Source organism: Lissotriton vulgaris, chromosome 5 (genome assembly GCF_964263255.1).
Source record: "Lissotriton vulgaris chromosome 5, aLisVul1.2, whole genome shotgun sequence".
In the NCBI taxonomy this organism is placed as follows: domain Eukaryota; kingdom Metazoa; phylum Chordata; class Amphibia; order Caudata; family Salamandridae; genus Lissotriton; species Lissotriton vulgaris.
The window spans coordinates 1228561352-1228581462 of NC_141693.1; the positions used below are offsets into that span (position 1 = coordinate 1228561352).

The window sequence follows — 20111 nt, forward strand, 5'->3', positions numbered from 1 at the left end:
CCTCCACCTGTGTGACACCGTGAACGACGGAGCCTGCACGCAGCACAATTCCAAAGCCTCTTCGGGCCGTGAGCTAAATCGAGCCCCTCCGGCCTGGCTGTTTCCTTAACGAGCCCCCCCCGGTGCGGTCCTGCAGCACTCCCCCATCGCTCCAACCGCAGTACAATTACAAAGTCTCTCCGCCCCGTGAGCCGGATTGAGCTCCTCCGGCTTGGCGACATCCTTAAAGAGCCCCCCGGAGCGGTCCACAGCACAATTCCAAAGCCTCTTCGGCCCGTGAGCTAAATCGAGCCCCTCCGGCCTGGCAGTTTCCTTAACGAGCCCCCCTGGAGCGGTCCTGCAGCACTCCCCTATCGCTCCAAACCACAGTGCAATTACAAAGCCTCTCCGACCCGTGAGCAGCATTTAGCCCCTCCGGCCTGGCAGCGTCCTTAAAGAGCCTTCTGGAGCAGTCCTGCAGCAATCCCCCACCTTTCCTAACCACCGTTAATGCCTTAGACTCTCCTGCCCGTGGGCCAAGATCGAGCCCATCCTTCGCTCGGCCCCATGTGGCCCCCGACCTCGATGGTGACGCGCCGCCGCCGCCTCCCTTTCCTCAATCCACGTCCGCTTAGGTGGTTCTAAACCTAAAGGGTCCGAGCCCCTCCGCCTGTGGCGCCGTGAACGACGGAGCCTGCCCACAGCACAATTCCAAAGCCTCTCCGGCAAGTGAGCCGGATCGAGCCCCTTGGCCTGGCGACATCCTTAAAGAGCCCCCCGGAGCGGTCTTGCAGCACTCCCTCCGCCTGTGTGACGCCGTGAACGGCAGAGCCTGCCCGCAGCACAATTCCAAAGAGACTTCGGCCCGTGAGCTGGATCGAGCCCCTCCGGCCTGGCGGTTTCCTTAAAGAGCCCCCAAAAGCGGTCCTACAGCACTCCCCCATCGCTCCAAACAGCAGTGCAATTACAAAGGCTCTCCGGCCCGTGAGCCGCATCGAGCCCCTCCGGCCTGGCAGCGTCCTTAAAGAGCCTTCCGGAGCAGTCCTGCAGCACTCCCCCACCTTTCCTTATCACCGTTAATGCCTTAGACTCTCCTGCCCGTGGGCCAAGATCAAGCCCATCCTTCGCTCGGCCCCATGTTGTCCCCGACCAAGATGGTGACGCACCCCCGTCTCCCTTTCCTCAAACCACATCCGCTTGGGTGGTTCTAAGCCTAAAGGGGGGTATTCAAAGAAAATCACCTTGGCTGTGTGCTCTCAGAGTCCTGATGAGGATAAGATAGCGACGCTCCACCACATCTTGCTCCCTAAGATGGCGTACAACACATCCCCCGTGTGAGTCCAGGGTGAGTGGTTTTCCTTTTTCCTTTTTATCACCCGAGCCTCCCTCGTTGCACCAAATTGAATAGTGGAAAAGAATCCTTATAGCTGTGTGATCGATGAGGCCACGTCCTCCTTCGAGGTCACACGAAAACAGCTGGATCTGCCTGATTACAAAATAGCGGCCGGAAATTTACCCCCGCTACATAGACCACAAAAGACCATTTAATGCTCAAGCAGGCATTCCTTAACACGTTTAGAAACTTTAAAGATACAATGTGACTGTTTATTTTATTTTAGTGTATTTTATAAATGACTTTGAAATTGATGTTGTCCATTCAATCGGTCCTCCTACTGAGGTTAATGCACAAGCAGACATTCCAAGCTTATGTTACATATAGGCATGTGCGACGTAGAGATTGTATTTTCCACAGGCCTTTTAATACTCAAGCAGACGTTCTTTAACACTTGGTGTCTATTTGTTATTTTGTATTTTATAATTGACTTTGTAATTGATATTGTCTATTCATTCGGTCCTCCCACTAAGGAATGTGCGTCATAGAGATTGAATTTATAACTTTCTTCTGAAATGCTCCTCTGAATTACTATTTCTAACTTGACACAACTTGCGTGCATTTCACGGACCCTCTACTATGCATGTTGTTACTCTCTAGTCTTTGTAAATTTTATATTCTCTAGTGTGCCCTCCTCCACCCTAACTTCGGAGCTCCTCAAGAGTGCATCCAGCCTACTGCTTGATTCTAGATACGTCTCGACTTTCTTACCATTCAATCATGCGTCCATCTATCCCCACCCGGAACACTAATCTTGTGCGTTACTGACCTAACTCCCTAACAAAATGACCGGTAATGCAAAAAAGAACTTCAAGCAAAGCATTCTAAAACAACACCCTGAAACACTCATTGTAGATAACCATCACTCAGCGGCAGCACGAAAACAAACTTAATTTTCTACACTAACCGCCCAGCTCAATGGAAAAACAACTTTTCTCTTCACCTTCAAGTCGCCAAGTCTACAGAACTGGAACTGTTCTCATACAGGCCACCGACCCGCACCTCACCACTTTTGACCGCCACTTCCCCACTCTTCTCTCCTCAATAACCCAACTGAGCCTTCAATCCCTTTCTCCCCTATCCCCCACTACCCTCACTAATATCGTGGAACTGATCCAATCTCCCTGCCCTGAAGACCCTCTCCTCAACTCATGGACTTCCACCATCACTCACTACAATCACACTACCCATATTCTTACTCTCCGTCGCCAAACACCCACCTTTCACACATCTACTGATCTCACCAGGAGCAACAAACTCACAACCAACAATCCCCTCAAGGCCAATCTTAAGAACTTGGTCTCTAACCTCAGCCCTCCTGCGACTGAAATCCACTCCTCTCCACCCCTGAGAATCTGAACCCTCCCCCACAACCTTCCCATACCACCTACACAGACCCTGTTCCCATGAACCCTACTTCCCCATGGTCGAACGTCCTTTCCAATCCAATGGTCTCTCTCCCCCTTCTACAACTACACCATCCCCTCCCGCTGTCACACCCCCCATACACAACCTGCCTTCAACTCTATCCCCTTCGACTCTCCCCGGAACTCCGATGGCCTTTCTTTAATTTCTCTTACTCCTCACCTCAACACTAGTCCCACTTCTCCTCCTCTGAACTCCACGTCTCCCTGCGCCCAACCTCTCCCCTCTCTTAATCCCAAGGATCTCTCACACGCTCCCCTCTCTACCCCTGAAATCGCAACCCTCCCTCGCAACTTTCCCCTACCTCCTACACTGTCCGTGTTCCCCCGACCGTTAATTCCCCCCTGTCTAACGTAATTTCCAACCCAGTTGTCTCTCTCCCCCCTTCTACCACTTCTTACTCCCCTTCCGCTGTCACACTCACAACCTGCCTCCACCGCCGATCTCTCTGGCAATGCCCGGAGCTCTGAAGTCCGTCCCAGAATTTGTCTCCCTCTTCACTTGGATTTCAGTCCCATTTCTCCTCCACCAAACTCCTCGAATAGGAACATTACATTACCGACTCCCGCGTACTACCTCCCCCCCTCTCCTAATCCCAGAGACTCCATCCAACCCCTGACCCCTGCTCAATCTCCCTCCATAGACCCAAGTCATCCTCGACCCCTGCCTAACACCTTAAACTTTCTGAGCTCAATTGCACAGCAATTGAACAGAATGAAGCAAAAAATAACTTCCTTGCTGCTGATTTCCTTTACTTACAACAAGACCTCCTTAACAGAGACAAGCCACCGTGCTCCCTCCCCCGAGGTGTTGTGCCCCTACTACACTCAATACATCTCACATGGCCCCACAGAGCAGCCCTCAACCCTCCAGCCCATCACCGAGCCAGGCCTTCAGTCCTAACATGGATAGACAACCCTTATTGGTTCCGAAACTGGATGAGCTCTACGACTCTCACCTCGCTTGTATCAGAAGTCAGCCCCTTTACACATCCCTGTTATTATCGGCACTAACAGAATCGCAAATACTGTCCACTCGCCTAGACCCCCTGCTCAAGACACCTCTATCCACCTAACTCCCCCCCCCCCACCCCCCCCCCATCGAAGCTCCCTGTCCTCTTTCCTGCATGCTCCTAAACTGCAGATCAGCAGTACAACACGCTACAGACATTGCTGATGCTCGTCTCGCTGAAGAAATTGATATCGCCTTCCTCACAGAATCCTGGCTCAATGCCCAATCCACCCCCATTCTTGACATTCTTACCCCTCCAGGGTACAACATCATCAGACAAGACAGGCCGATCAAAACTGGGGGGACTAGCCATCATTCATAGAGATGGAATACAGATTACCAAACTCAAACCTGCAGAATACCTTTCGCTTGAATACCTAGGCGTCAAACTCACTACCAAAGGAACCCCACCCATCAAATTCCACACCATCTACCATCCTCCTGGAGAGCGTACCCGAAGAACTAACAGACCTAACAATACGATTCTCCTTGACAGACACTAAAGACGTGTTCTTGGGTGACCTCAATATCTACTGGAACGACCCAGAAGACTCCACTGTCTTGAACCTTAACAATCTTCTGGAAATATATAACCTCAAGCAACTCTGCAATAATCCAACTCACATCAAAGGGGCTACACTAGATGCGATCATAACCAACAACGATCTGATCTCCCTGAGAGAGATTTCCCCCATTGACTTCTTCGACCACCTCCTCATTCTGTTCAGGATTGACACACTTGCCAGCCTCCAACCTATTTGTGTTGTCAAACCTAAACTCTTAACCAGAAACATCAAAGTAATACCTTTATCCGAACATGAAGCCAAGGTCCTTCCCCATCTTCAATTCCATCCCTCATCATGGACGGCTTATGACCTCACTTCACACTTTAACTCAAGAATGACAGAGGTTTTAGACCAAATAGCTCCTCTCAAACTCAAACAACTTAAGAGAACCAAATCAAAACCCTGCTTTAATGTGGAGCTGAATGATGAACGTCGTAAACTCAGACAAGCGGAAAGATCTTGGAGACAAAACCCCTCGTCCTTGCACCTAATACATCTTCGATCTGCTCGGCTGTCATACAAAAAACATATCTTGAATGAAAAGGCATCTTTTCTCCGCAGCCAACTTGATCTGGCGAAAAACAGACCAAGAGAACTCTTTAACAGTGTTAAAAGCCAAACTAACTGCACTCCCTCTTAAGAAATCGAAGCTACCTATGAGCGATGTGAAGAAATTGCCACCTTCTTCACTAATAAAGTCTCTAAAATTGATCAATCCTTCTTACAAACTGCTAACCCTCTTTCCCCCTTAACCGGCCCCCCTTCAACCTCCCTTGACCACTCGGAAAGAGCTCTTAACAAGGACAATCAAACCTACCTTCAGCTAAAAAACAATGCGCATTGGTCCGACTTTGAGCTAATGTCGGTTAGCGAGGTCTTCAATATAATTTCTAATCTAAAACCTTCCTCCCACACTATGGACCCCCTCCCTTCCTCAAATATAAAATAACTCAACCACACCATCTCTCCTTTCTGGACAAAAATCATCAACGCCTCTTTCACCTCAGGCTGTGTCCCAGATTCCCTTCAACTAGGACAAATCACATCCATTCTCAAGAATCCTGGGGCTGACCCTAATGATCCTAACAACCTCAGACCTATCTCTAACCTCCCATTCCTTGCAAAAACATTGGAGAAATGTGTTCTCCTCCAACTTAATAAACACATTGATGAGTTCAACCTCCTCGACGCCTTTCAATCTGGTTTCAGAAAAGGCTGTAGCATGGAAACAGCTATGCTCAACGTCTCCGACGACATTCACTAGGCCCTAGACGAAGGTGATGCCTGCCTACTCATCCTTATTGACCTTTCTGCAGCATTCAACACAGTAAACCATCCAGCCCTTCTGGAGACCCTGTCGAAACGTTCCGGCATAAATGGCACAGTACTAAAATGGTTCACCTCCTTCCTTCAACACCGCTCTCAACAAATTAAAATTTATTTCTGTCTCTCAAAGCCTACTAAAGTCACACTTGGGGTCTCGCAAGGCTCGATCCTCTCCCCGTCCCTCTTCAATCTCTTCATGGAGCCCCTCACAATCATATTGAAAAAAGCAGGAGTGAATTACCACATTTATGCGGTCGACACCCAAATCTATTTCAGGATCAAGTCCCCCAGCGACATCCAACTCCTCAATACCACCCTAACCGAGGTCCAATCTTGGTTCTACGTTAACCACTTAAAGCTCAACTCAGACAAAACGGAACTCCTCCTATTCTCCCCAAAAAGTAACCATCGCCCAATCCAAGAATGGCTCAAGAATTTGATTGCCCTAAACTGCCCCCTTACCCTTTCCGACTCCGTTAAGTCTCTAGGCATCACCCTTGATAAGAACTTATCAATGGAGGCCAACATCAAAAACGAAGCAAAAAGTACTCTTTTCTCTCTAAAACACCTTAAGAAATTGAAACCTTTTCTATCCCATGATGACCTCAAGACAGTAGTCCAATCCCTAGGTCTCTCTAAAATCGACTACGGGAACGCCATCCTTACACGGACTCCTAAAGCTCACCTAGCCCCTCTAAGGGCAGTGCTGAACATGTATGCTCGACTCGTATCTTGAGTTAAAAGATTTGAACACATCACTCCAGCTTTCAACTGCCTCAATTGGCTTCCCATGGAAGGGAGATGTATTTATGAACTGGCCTGCATCGCACACAAAACCCTTCACTCTCCTGCACCCAACTACCTAAATAACAAACTGGTAAGAGCAGGTCAATCCAGAACACTGAGAAGCTTCAACTCCCTCCTTCCTATTCCGCCGAAAATGAAAAAAAAACCACCCAATATTGAACGTTTTCTGGCAACGCTCCCAGGATATGGAACGCTCTCCCTGGAGTCCTCAGATGCAACCCCTCCTTTTCCTGTTTCAAAAGGGACCTGAAACTCCTTCTCCTAAACAAATACTTTCAGGACCAACGTCAACTTACCTAGACTACTATATCCGAATTGTCTCCTCTCTCCCTGGACATTCAAGGATAGTGGGTGACCGGACTATGTCATTCTCACCTATTTCTTTTATTGCTCTCTCCCCCTCCGCTGCACTGCATATTGTTCCCATGCTGCATTTTTTTTTTTTGGTATGCTTCCTTACTGCTGGCCTACTATGTAATGTAATGACCTTCTGCTGTTGCGTGCATGTAAAGCGCTCTGATACCTACGGCTTAAGCTAGCGCTATATAAAACTTAAAAAATAAAAAATAAATTACGCATGCTCTGTACTGAGTTCGCTTGTGAGCAGCGTTCGCGTTCTCAGTGTGGTCATGTCAGAATTCACAGGGTCGGCTTACTGCCTGGGATCCAGTTTGCAGCAGCAGCACCATCGCAAGCAGATTAGTTCAGGTGCTGCACCGGTTCTAGGCAAATCGCTCTGTGTCTTTCGTGGCCGGCAGTGCAGCCTCCGTCCCATCGTTGCCTAGGTACCACTTGGATGATACTTCTCAGCGGGCGGGCCACTCCCAGAGATTTTATGGCACAGACTCCGCCAGTGATCGATCACAGTCATCAGTCCTCGCTTGGAACTCCCCAAGACACGGGCGACATCAGCACCGTAGGTGTGGACTTCGAGTACCAGGAAAAAAAGGCAGTTTCGGAGCCGTGGTTGTCAGAACTCTATGTAAGTCGTTCATCATCTATGTGGCTGGTCTCTGCCTTCTCCACCCTGCTTTTAATAAATAAAGGCAACCTAGACACACTAACTCTCCCCTGGATTCCGGTATCAAAGCAATTGCAAATGTTCCATTAAACAGAGAAAAAACATTTTGATTGAATCTGTAGGTCGCTATTGACAGGCAGTTAGAGTCTGTGGCCCCAAACTTCCAACCGCTTTTCTAGAGGAAAAGTAAAAGGTCTGAAGTTTCATACCAAAGTGATGAGGAATAAAACACAACACGTCATACCGAGAAAAGCAACACCCTCACAAAAGTAACTGATAGCAGAACCTGAGCCAGAGAGAAGTGATGCAACCATTCAGCATATAAATGTTAAGGAACTTATGCTTACCAGTAAGGCTGCACGCAGCCCCCACCTGCTCCAATTATTTTCATGTTATTGATTTTTTTCTTTGTCCTTTAATTTGATGCCCCATTTATATGGCTTTAGGATTGCCACCTGGCCGGTATTTCACCGGCAACGTACACTCTCTAGCCATTTTTTTTTGGTTGGTTTCTGCCATTCGCATCTTATAAAAGCAACACTTGCTGCTTTCTGGCCTTGCGTGGAATATTCTATTTGTCCTGAAAAAGGTGCTGAGGAGTAGCCAGGCCCTGTTTAGGTCTCGCACCTGGCGATTACAGCGCGAAAGTTCTGTCTCGCCTGCGAGACCTATAGTCTCCGGCTCTGCTTCCCAGGAGACAGGAGATGGGCACACGCAGCATGCTGGAATCTGATCAGGTCGCGCGCTTGAACACGCGCTTGCTGTGCCCACCTCCTGTCTCCCTTGCAAACCTCCTGCAGTTAGTTTCACTTTCCCTCACCTCTCTGCCACAGATTTATTCAGACGCCTGAGCACGCGAAGTGTTCATTATTAAAGGCATACAAGAAATACAAGTCTTCAAAGTGTGCTTTAACCGCAGAGTGCGCAATATTATTATAAACAACAAAGTGAAACCGATGGGGTTCAATCACAAGGGACCAAGAAGGCTCCATCGCAGAGCCCTGTTGGGTGCCGAGCAGGTGAGAGTGGTACTCACCGCAGCACCGAACAGCATCGAGGATCCCGGGAGAGGAGCAGGAAGGAGAGCCGCGGAGCTGCCTCACAGAGGGCAGGACTCGGGGCGGAGGGTAAAGCGTCCACGTCCGGGCGGCGAGTCTCGTAGATCGAGAGCAGCAGGGCAGGGAGCAGGAGGTGACGCTTACATGACGAACGCACAGACCAGGTGGCTCCCTGGCTACAGATCACGTCACAGAACTGCTGCGTGACACATCCCATTTGCACTAACTCATACTTGTTTATTTTGCAGTCTTGCGAGCTCGACCCGAAGATATTGGAGGCAGACACCGCGACTCGAACCTGGTTCCCCAGTTCCAGAGGTGGCAGATCTTACCTTAATTCCACATCCTCTTCTCCACTATAAACTGATCAAAATAATAATGTTTTATATAGTAAAGAGTGAAAAGACTCATTCAAAATTCAGACTGCGGATGTCTAACCCGATGTTGCGATGGCCAGGCGTCTCTCTCAAGTCGTGCTACAGAGAATTCTTCCTCTTAACTTTGGCGCCTGTGCCATCAATTGGAGAGTCAGCCCTGTTCCAGCTGCCACAGGCAGCCAAATCCCCACGCGATTCCTGGCCAATGCTCTAAGAGACTGTGGAAAAACACTGTGACGCTAGGTTTTCGATGAGTCAGAAAGAGTATTATGTACACAGTTTCGCAGATCCTGCTGGTTTTATAAAGTCTTGCCTGCGCATCCCATAAACACAGTTGACACGACCAGAAAGCATGGCAGCTATTGGTTACTATATGTCAAGGATCTTCCAGAAAACTTTATTTATGTATTTATTATGCAGTTTTATATAGCGCTAACTCGACCGGAAGGTATTGGAGCGCTTTACATGACCACCAGTTGCATTACAGACGGACACACTGTTTTATTTGTTTGCTCGTGGAGATTAATAGATTTTCTCAGAATCACAGGATGTGGAGACTCGAACCTGCTCCCCAGTTCCAAATAGTAAACATTGTTGGAGCAGATGTTACGATTGTGTTTATTTGCATTATATCTGCATTTTGCTGGCTTGCTTCTTTGCACTTTATGGTGTCGCACGTTTGCATACAGTTGTATCAGTGCACATTTTTGTTTACATATTATGGCGGTACACATTTGCACATTGTTTGCAAGTTGTACGAGTGCACGTTTCTACGTTAGTGTTTTGTGGTTTGTGCTTACGTCCGTGCAGTGTTTAGCAGCTGATTGACAGTTTGATTTTTAACAACAAGGGGTGGTGATGAACAGAGTTTCTGAATTAAGCAGAATACTCTCACCCAGTCAAGAGATCAGGGCTAGATCCAACACCGTTTTTTAGCTCACTGCACCATCCCAGCTCAGAACCTGGCTATATGCAAATTAGTCTGTTCCTGTCCCAGTGCATGATGGGAACAGGGCAAACCAAACTACCAAGCCAATTCTTACACTGGGAAGGAAACAAGCTTCCGGGGACCGGTTTCTGGCATTTCAGCCATCGTCGGCCCGGCTTGCTTGAATCCTGATGGTGCAATGAGCAAGGGACTCACATCTGAGTATACCCTTCCACGCTTATGGTGGACAAAATATTTAACAACAAGGGGTGGTGATGGACGGAGTTTCTGAATTAAGCAGAATACTCTCACCCAGTCAAGAGATCAGGGCTAGATCCAACACCGTTTTTAGCTCACTGCACCATCCCAGCTCAGAACCTGGCTATATGCAAATTAGTCTGTTCCTGTCCCAGTGCATGATGGGAACAGGGCAAACCAAACTACCAAGCCAATTCTTACACTGGGAAGGAAACAAGCTTCCGGGGACCGGTTACTGGCATTTCAGCCGTCGTCGGCCCGGCTTGCTTGAATCCTCATGGTGCAATGAGCAAGGGACTCACATCTGAGTATACCCTTCCACGCTTATGGTGGACAAAATATTTAACAACAAGGGGTGGTGATGGACAGAGTTTCTGAATTAAGCAGAATACTCTCACCCAGTCAAGAGATCAGGGCTAGATCCAACACTGTTCATCACCACCCCCTTTTCTGAATCGTTTTGGCCACTATAGGTGTGGCAGGGTATACTCAGACATGAGTCCCTTTCTCACTGCACCATCAGGATTCAAGCAAGCCGGGCCGAAGACGGCTGAAATGCCAGAAACCGGTCCCCGATAGCTTGTCTCCGTTCTGGGGAAGAATTGGCTTGGTAGTTTAGTCTGCCCTGTTCCCATGATGCACTGGGCCAGGGACAGACTGATTTGCATATAGCCAGGTTCTGAGCTGGGATGGTGCAGTGAGATAAATAACGGTGATGGATCAAGCCCTGATCTTTGGACTGGGTAAGAGTGGTCTGCTTAATTCAGACACTCTGTTCATCACCACCCCCTTTTCTGAATCGATTGACAGTTTGAGCCATTCTCTGGAAGGCTGGCGCGCTGAGCCGTGACCAGCAGTAACCCCACTGCAGCAGCCGGGGGAGGAGTTTAAACAGCCGACGCAGCAGCACAGAAGCAGATGGTACCTGCTCTTAAGATTATCTCTTCTCCTACCTCTGACTGATTTCTGGACCGGTTGGGACAAGTCAGTCACGTGTCAGCACCTAAAACTATGTCGGGGAGTGTGATGGCCAATCACCACGTTATCGCAGCTGAAATGCCGGTACGGGGTCGGTCGCCCACCTTTGCCATTTGAAGGGCTATGGACTAGTACCTACGGCTAGGGGTGGATTACAAATGCAGTTTTATATAGCAGTAACTCGACCCGAAGGTATTGGAGCGCCTCACGTGAGCACCAGTTTTGTCACACAAGGACACATTCATTTTTGGTAGGCACTGTGATTGTGATTTGCCCAGAATCTCAGGATGTTGGACCAAGACTGAACTCGGTTTCCCAGATCCAACGTCGGTAGCTCTGACCTTTACGCCACATCCTACCTGAATGTGTCCTTGAGTAACGTAACCGGTGCTCCAATACCTTTGGGTCGAGTTTGTGCTACATAAATCTGCATAAAAAAGATTCTATTAAATGCTAGGGTTATAGGTGCCATATTGTCAGTGTCACGCCATTGCCTCTGAAAACCCTCAGAAGCTTTCGTGTTTCTGATAAAAGATTGCCTCTGAAAGCTGGGGCTGGAATAGAAGTCACAATCAGGCCAGACTATTCGAGTGTCGAGTAGATCTCGTGCAATAAAACACCATACCACAAACCTTTATTAGCACAAAAAAATGAATTTCATCATATACAAGTACATTAAAATTATGACCTGTCCCTGTCTGTACACATGATTATGGAGTCGGTAAGATGCCTGAACTCCTAACCTACCTTTCTTTAAATATCCCTATCACCTCGTCCGCCCTTTATTGCCACTATCCTATCCTCTTCCTCCCCTCATCCCAAATCATGTGGCAGAAAAGCCAGGGGAATGGTGGAGGCAGGGGGGAATGGCTCTGCCCGTTGTCAGGCAACTCTCTAAAAATCCGGTTTGAGTCGTTCCTGTGCTTAATTTGCGCAGGTGGTTTCCAATGTTAAGCAATGCCCTTAATTGTCAACACGGGCACTACAATCATCTTCCACCTGGTCGCGCTGTTGGTCTAATTTAGAGATTTGTACAATAGTTGATTATTCAATATACATTTAAAATGACTCCTACATGCCGCCTAAGACTTTCTTAAATGTTTGGGAGCCTGGAATAATTTGGGTTGTCAAACTTGTATGCATGTGATAAATAGTAGTTGTTTTGTGTAGGTACTGTCAATAGTAGCGCGGGCAAGGACAATAGGTGGTGCAAGCTGCAATGGCCTTCTGAGAAGGGCCGGGTACACATTTCTTTTAGGTCTCGACCTAATGCTTGTTACTTATAGTCCATGCTTATGAGAAGCAAGTCTGACAGTCTCTTTTACTGCCAGCCTTGCTCATCGTAAGCAAAGACTATACCTTCAAAGTGTGTGTTGATGCACCGATTGCAAGTTTTAAAAACAAATGAATAAAAGGCATTGTCATTTACAATTCCTATAGCTCAAACTATCTCGAAGACCGCATTGAAGATGCAGAGGGCCGCTCATGGCGTAACAATGTCCTGTTGATTGGGATGCCAGAAGGTGCGGAGGGCCAAGATATGGTCACCTTTCTGGAAACCTAGCTTAAAAACATCTTGCCTCCTACTGTATTCTCCCCTTTCTTCACCATAGAGCGGGCACTTAGTGTTCCAGGAAGGAAGCCGGCCCGAGGACAGGGCACATCTACTCATCTTCAGGCTCCTGTATTGTAGGGATCAGGAAATTGGACGATATCCAGTATAAAAACGCCATGGTTTTATTCTTTCCGGACTATACTATGAAGGTCCAGCGTCAACTGGGGTCATTCTTATCGGTGAAATGCCAGCTTCGGCAGCTTAAACTCGGATACTCGCTTAGATTCCCGGCTAGGCTCAGTGTTGTTTCGGATGAGAAGTCCAGGTTCTTTGATACGCTTCAGGATGTTTAGGACTGTCTGGAGACATCGGGTCTGTATTCTGGCCCGAGGCCCACGGGCACCTCTTTGACCTGGACTGTGGAAGTCTGTGGCAAAGAAGCTCGGAGACGGTGGTCCAGACAGCGATTCCCGGGATCAGAGGCAGTGCCTGGCCCAGACCAGATCCATAAGGAACAGGAGGTGGTCCGCATCACAGAGAAGATGGCAGAAACAGCAGCGTCGGAAGACAAAGTGGGCAATTCCTATCATTCATCAAGGCAGGGGCGGCTCCTCAGTGTGGGACTCATCTGATAAAGTATCCACAAGAATGCCGGACGTTGCACCCCAAACGGCGGATGGTATCGTATGAAACTGGCTGTACTGAGATTACTTCTTTAGGTGCTGCTGTTTGCTTTAATGTGGGGTCTTCCTTATGATTTTGGGGTTGGTATGTAATCTTGAATCAGGGTGGGGTTGGTCTGGTATGTACTGGGGGGTTACGGGCTTGATTATTGGATTTGCACTATGGCACTTCATTATCAGTTGTCTTTTTGGGAACTTTGAGAGTGTACCCTGCATGGCTGCACAACCCCCTGCTCTCCCCAACCTTTGGGGCCAGTAGGACGACTCTTAGATGTTTTGGCGTTGTCCTGATATGATTTTTTCCTTCCCTAGTTGATATTTCCTATTTCCCATCTGCTGCGGGAGTCAGGAGGGGGGGATAATGACACTATTGTTGTATATATCAGACTGCTTGCTACACATCGAGTTCCAGGACGGGAGAACTACTGGTCACAGCTTTGCACTTCCCTTAGCTCTTCCATGGATCACTTGCTACTTGGAATGTCCGGGGTCTCCAAACGCCTTCCTGTAGAAATGCTGTGTATTCTTTTTTAAAACGCCACAATGTGCACATAGCGCTGCTGCAGGAGACACAACTAAATGCACTAGAAACTACCCAAATGTAACGTAGATAGAGAGGTAAAATATATGCCACGGATTACTACCTTTTCTCTAGAGGGACCCTTATCTGGGTACGTCCTGGGACACCCTTTGCTCTGGATGAGGTTCTTGCAAATAAGGAGGGCAGATATGTTTTGCCGAAGGGTAAATTGGATTGACGTCTGGTATTGCTGGGAAGTGTGTATGGACTTAATGTGGATCAGGGCCGGTTCCTCAATCAATTGTCTCATGCCTTAGGGAAGTGGTGTGAGATCCCTTAGTTGTTGGGTTGGGATTTTAACAGTGTCTTAGATGTGGGGACTGATAGATCCTTTCCTCCACTCAAAACCACGGCCACCACAACGAATTCGGTGGCGCTGAATGGCTGTGCACAGGGCTGGGTTTTCGTTGACTTTTTGAGACCTCATCACTCTGGGTAGAAGGTGTATTTCTTTTTTCAGCACCTCATACACTTCACGTCAGGCTTGATAGGTTCTTTGGGTCCCCCTGCCGTATGTTTCGAAATCGGAATATTGGGGGCACATGCACTCTGACTACAATCCTCACTGTGTTGTGTTGGCCTGGAGCGGCGGGAGTCCCTACATGGCGGCTACAACCGGCCATATTGGAAAACTCGATGTTTCGGGATCCAATTGGTGAGGCGATAGGGGAATACTTTACACTTAATACGGGACTGTCTCCTCTGCGCTGGTGGAGTGGGCGGTCATGAAAGTCACCCTGAGAGGGAAGTGTTTGGGTCTGGGTTGTGGGCTGCCACAACAGGCAGCTTCAGACCTGCTCGAGGTGGAAAGTCACTTGATGCTGTTGGAATCTAGGGCTGTGGGGGATGTTGGAGGATTAGCCGACCTGGTAGAGGTGCGAAAGAAATACGCGTCGCTCCTTGAGCGACAGCATTGCCTCAATTTTGCAGTGCACCCGTCTTTGCACGCTAAAGCAGATCGCTCGGGCCCCTTCTTGCTAGGTTGATTAAACAAGAGCAGCTGGGTGGGCTGATTACGGCTCTCTTCGGGTGGAGACTTAGGTTCACACAGTTAGAAATTCATGATGAGCTGGGTGCACATTTCACACGGTTGTATTAAGCTGGTCCACAGGCCTCAGCAGTTCTTAGAGGGACTCCAGTTTCCAGTCCTGTCGCTAGAGCAGCAGACGAAATTAGATGCCCCGCTAACACTTGATAAAGTTCGGGGTACTATGAGGGCTTTGCCTCTTGGAAAAGTTCCTGGCCCTGACGGTCTCTCTCACACATTTTATAAAGCATATGCAGACTCTTTGAGCCCCCAGCTGTTCAAGGTATACATGGAGACGCTCAAATCTCTTGCCCTCCCTGCCTTGATGACGTAGGCTATGTTGATTATGCTCCCCAAACCGGGCAGAGACCCCACTTCCATGGGGGCATATCGTCCCTTGGCGCTCCTAAACAGGGACTATAAGAATTTGGCAGGCGTCCTGGCAAATAGATTGGCTCCGCTGATCCCCCAACTGGTTCACCAAGACCAGAATGGGTTTGTGTCGGCTCGCCCCACCTCGCTTAAATATAGGACGACTCATCAGGGTGATGTGCTGTGCTTCATCGGTCGGTCTGTCTGACGGCCAGCTGTGTTGTGTTGGATCTGGAGAAGGCCTTCGACACAGTCGAGTGGTCCTTCATGTTTGCTGTGCTCCATCAATACGGTTTTGGACCCTACATTTTAGGCTTTATAAGGCTACTGTACGGTGCTCTCACAGTTCGGTTGCGGTTGGGGTCTCTCTTTTCTGAACCCATTTTGATGGAACAAGTGACTTGCCAGGGGTGTCCTCTCTCCCCCTTGATCTTTGTCCTGGTGATCAAACCGCTAGTGATGGCAATATGCACCTTGGCGCCAGATTAGGGGAAACGTCTTGGGGACTGCATACATGCTATTTTGCTTTATGCAGATGACATTCTACTGTACGTGCAGGATGTTCTGGCGATTCCATAAGTCATCCCCGATACATTGAAATCTTTTGCATCTCTGTCTGGGCTAGTGGTGCACTGGGGCAAATCTTGCCTCTACCTCTTCAATCTTAATACAGAGGATCCAAAATGGGAGGTAGATGGGGCTTTAGTGCAATGGCAACCAGTGGTGTTCAAATACCTGGGTATCCACATTTACCGTAACACCCAAGATCTTATGGATGGCAATATCATGATGGCAGTTACAGTGCCTAAGTCTTAGATTGAATTTTGGAAGACACTTAACCTTTCAATCATAGGTCGGTGGAGCTCATAAAAATGGTCATGTAGCCATGCCTTCTTTATTATTTTGCTAATCTACCACTCTATCTACCCATATCTTTCTTCCGCTCTCTGAAGAGGATTGTTCGGGATTTCATCTGGAATAATTCATGATGCCGGGTGGCGCTGATGAAGTCATACCTCCCTTTATCGAAGGGGGGCTGGCTCTGCCCAACCTGGAGCACTATTTCTTTGCATCCCAAATCCTATGGGGGCGAAATGGGTAGAGGAACTACATTCATTGGACTCAGCAGAGCATGACCCCCTGTACTCTCTAGAAAAGATCCTTTTATCTCTTTCATCCTGTTAACAAATCGAACAAACGCCTTCCTTTACTGGTATGGATAGTGCGGAAATGTTTCCATAGGGCTCTTCGTCTCACCGATCGTGTCACACCGTACGCACCTGGTGTACCTATACTAGGTATGCTGACCTCTGGGTGGATGCTGGTATAACCACCTTAGGAGACTTGTATGGAGAGGGAACATTATGGTCGTTTCTCGATATCACAAACAAGGATGGTGTCTGCCCCCGCGACACCCCCCCGGGCCAATTTCTGAACCAAGCCTCTTGGACGGCCGCAATGAGACGCTGTTGGGGAGATATAATGCAGGAACCCCCAACGCATCTTAGTGCAATATGTGCAAGTCATTGGCACAGGCCATCATTTAGTGAAGTGGTTCGTGGAATTGATTAGGTAACATACCCTAGTAGACCTGACGCTGTTGCGCTTTAAGTGGGAGGCAGATCGGGGGAGGTATTACTCTGAGAAGGAATGGTCCATGGTACTTGAAAGCCCCAAGCACGCCCCAGAAATGCCAGTTTTAGGTTAATCCAATGTTATATTGTCCACAGGGCTTATCTTTCCCCGGATAAAATCAATCAATACTTTCATAGACCGGATTAGTGCTGCCCTTGCTGCAAGCTGGTGAATGCAAATATCTTACATATGCTTTGATCCTGCCATGCTTTGCAGATTTACTGATAGAAGGTGCTGGAGGCATTGGCCACCTGCATAGAGAGGGAGATACCGCAGACATGGGAGACGAGCATCATTGGCGTGTTTCCTAGGAACAAAAAACACAAAGCATACACCCACTTTCTGGATCTGGGCTTTATTGTGGCCAAGCGATTGATTACTGGTAGGTGAAAGTCAGAAGAACCCTCACAGATGAAAGCTTGGCTTCTCTCCATGCTGAATTGGGTGAAGGCTGAACCGGTCTCCCTGGTGCAAGAAGATACATTGGGGTTACGTAAATTCCTCATCTCTGCTGAATGGAATGCTATGCTATGTGCGTTACAGGAGTTGCTGGTGCCGGATAATCTAATTGGATGTTCCCGCTCATGCTGAGTAAGGTGTTTGGCTGGGGTAGACTCCTGCCCCAAGCTGTAAATTGATGTATGGACTGAGACCCCTGTCCCCTTTCCTGGGTGGTCATTTCTTCTAGTAATGTGACGGTCCACCCAAAAGGTAGTTGACCAGATATTGTTTGGTGAACCGTGTATCCCTCCCTCCCTCTTTGTGGCTTTCACTTACCTGCCAACCCCCCTTTCTGATAGTTTTTCCCACGTTTGGTGTTTCCATAAAAATGTTTGACTCCATAAACAGATTCATGTTATATGACGGAGGTAACTGTGACATACATCGGAAGCTGTGACTCCACTCGTTATGTTTGCTGTTTAGAACGTGGAAGCCGTGACCAGTACCTATCTGGGACGCTTGTATCCTGCCTTCCACTACTTCCTCGCCCCATTCGACCTTTACAGCCTTTTAGTTATGGCCTTCATTTTTCTTGGGCGTCCGTAAAGGTGTATAATCATTTATCCATGGCTCATGTGATCACACAGTGCATGATCATCCACTGTTTCCAGTTTATCAGTTTCAGCCTTTCTTGTGATTTATTATACCACTGAGCATTAGGAGTTATTGTCCCACTCCTAGTTACTCTCCATTAGTTTACCGGACATTATTTTGGTTTTTGACAGTCTGCTCAATGTTATGCACATATGAACTGTCAGTCATCATACTGCGTGTAAAAAATTGATTAATTTGTGACAAGAAGCCCCCCACACCACTTTCTAAACAAATGACCAGTATTGTTGGAGTATATCTGGCCACAACTTGTATCATATCTCTGCGCCCTGACGAAGGAACTGTTGGGATATAGTTCAACCCCGAAACACGCGTTGGCGCTTGTGTTTTTGAATTTATTTCTAAACTGTATATGTTGATATTTGTTGATTTATAAATTGTTGTATTGGTTGTTTCTCTGTCTATATAGTTTAGGTATGTCATGATTGGTATGTATGTGATCTGTGGTGTCTCATTGTCATTTTGTGTATGTTAAATTCTAGTGGGGCTACTGTTTCATTATGGATGTTTAATAAGAAAGGTTTCATATAATTAACTGATATGTGAAATGCCTTATCGATAAACATATATAAAGAATATAAAAATGATGTCATGTTCTATTTAGGATGTATCACCATTAGTTAAATAATTTATAGAGAGAGGTTCAATGTTTTTGCATTCAGTTTAATTCCCTGCCTCCCTCTCCCTTTATTTAGATAGTCAGGGATCCTCTTGTGTGTTCTCTTGATATGGCGAAGTGAAGCTATAACAAACGCGATTATATATTTTGTTGCATGTTCCATTTTAGAATTTATGAAGCATCAAAACATAATTGTACAGTTCTCTCGGCGGGGTGAAAAGATTTTATGGTTATCGGGATGTACCGGACAAAAGCAAAAAAAGTTATTTCTGGTTATGTTAACGCTTACTGATGTAACCACGCTGTCTTATTGCTGATATTTTATCTGTACTCTATATTTACCTACTGGCTTTGAGTGGTGTTTTCTATGACGCTGTATCGTTCTATATTCATGTTCACAAACAAAAAAATCTTTAATAAACCGATCCAAAAAAAAAAATAGAGTTCACGTAATGTATGTATTCTTTTTGTTCTTGCTATTATCCAACGTTTTATCTAGCTTCATTGGGAACCATTACTTTGTGTGGTACCACATCTGAGTTTAGAGGATTTTCTGGTCAAATTCTCTATAAATATGTACCAATACAAGTTGCTGTTTGTTATTCAGTTTTTGGTGACCATGAATTAGAATGTGTTGGATGAAAACTTTTTGGTGTCACCTTCAACAGAGCCTTCACTCATTTATAATATGGTAACATAGAACAGTAGCTGCTGAAGGACTTCACATTACGGGATAAGTGATTTTATTTTTTATTCTTATAGGTGGATTTTGTTGATTCTAATATCATCATCACTGAACCCTACTTTAACTTCACTTCAATTCAAGAGTCAATGAATGAGATATTGTTTGAAGAATACCAATTCCAAGCCGTTCTTAGAGTAAATAGTGAGTACACGATCTTTCAGTTTTTGTTTCCGTACAGTCTTTCAGGCACTGGTCAATATTAAATAAACGTTTTAAAGAACACTTGGGCAGCTTAATTGTAAATTGGACATTTTACAATTTCATTTAGTTACAGTCTGTAATGAAAAAAACACTCCTGTAATTTTGGCACCCTATGATGACCCTCAACCACCACCATTTTAACTGACTTTAGTGTGTCATTTTACCCTTGCCTTAATGTAGGATAATCCTGCATATGCCTGCTTCTCCTCTGTTCTTTTTTTTTTTAAAGACGTAGTTTATTGGTGTTTTGTGCATAAAAGGAAAAAACATCTTAACATTTACACAATAATTGCAACGTCAGCCTCTTAGGGCCGATCGAAAACCCCCCATTCACCGTCCATTACATGGTATGTTAATTTAACAGCTCTGTACCATCAGTTTACCAAGTTAAACAACGTCCTTTAAGATGTACCCCTCCACCTCCCTTCTAGCTGAACTGTACCATCCCTCTTTC

General features: G+C 46.9%; 1 protein-coding gene across 2 annotated transcripts in view; it reads left to right on the forward strand.

Annotated features, from left to right (window-relative positions):
- The window catches only part of ACTR6 (actin related protein 6), a 306657-nt gene that overhangs the window by 55944 nt on the left and 230602 nt on the right, over positions 1 to 20111 (forward strand). For both annotated transcript variants that reach the window (XM_086920320.1, XM_086920322.1), the window contains exon 4: positions 19474 to 19597. In XM_086920320.1, the coding sequence (XP_086776446.1) occupies positions 19474 to 19597 (124 nt within the window). The remainder of the gene's footprint in view (positions 1 to 19473; positions 19598 to 20111) is intronic.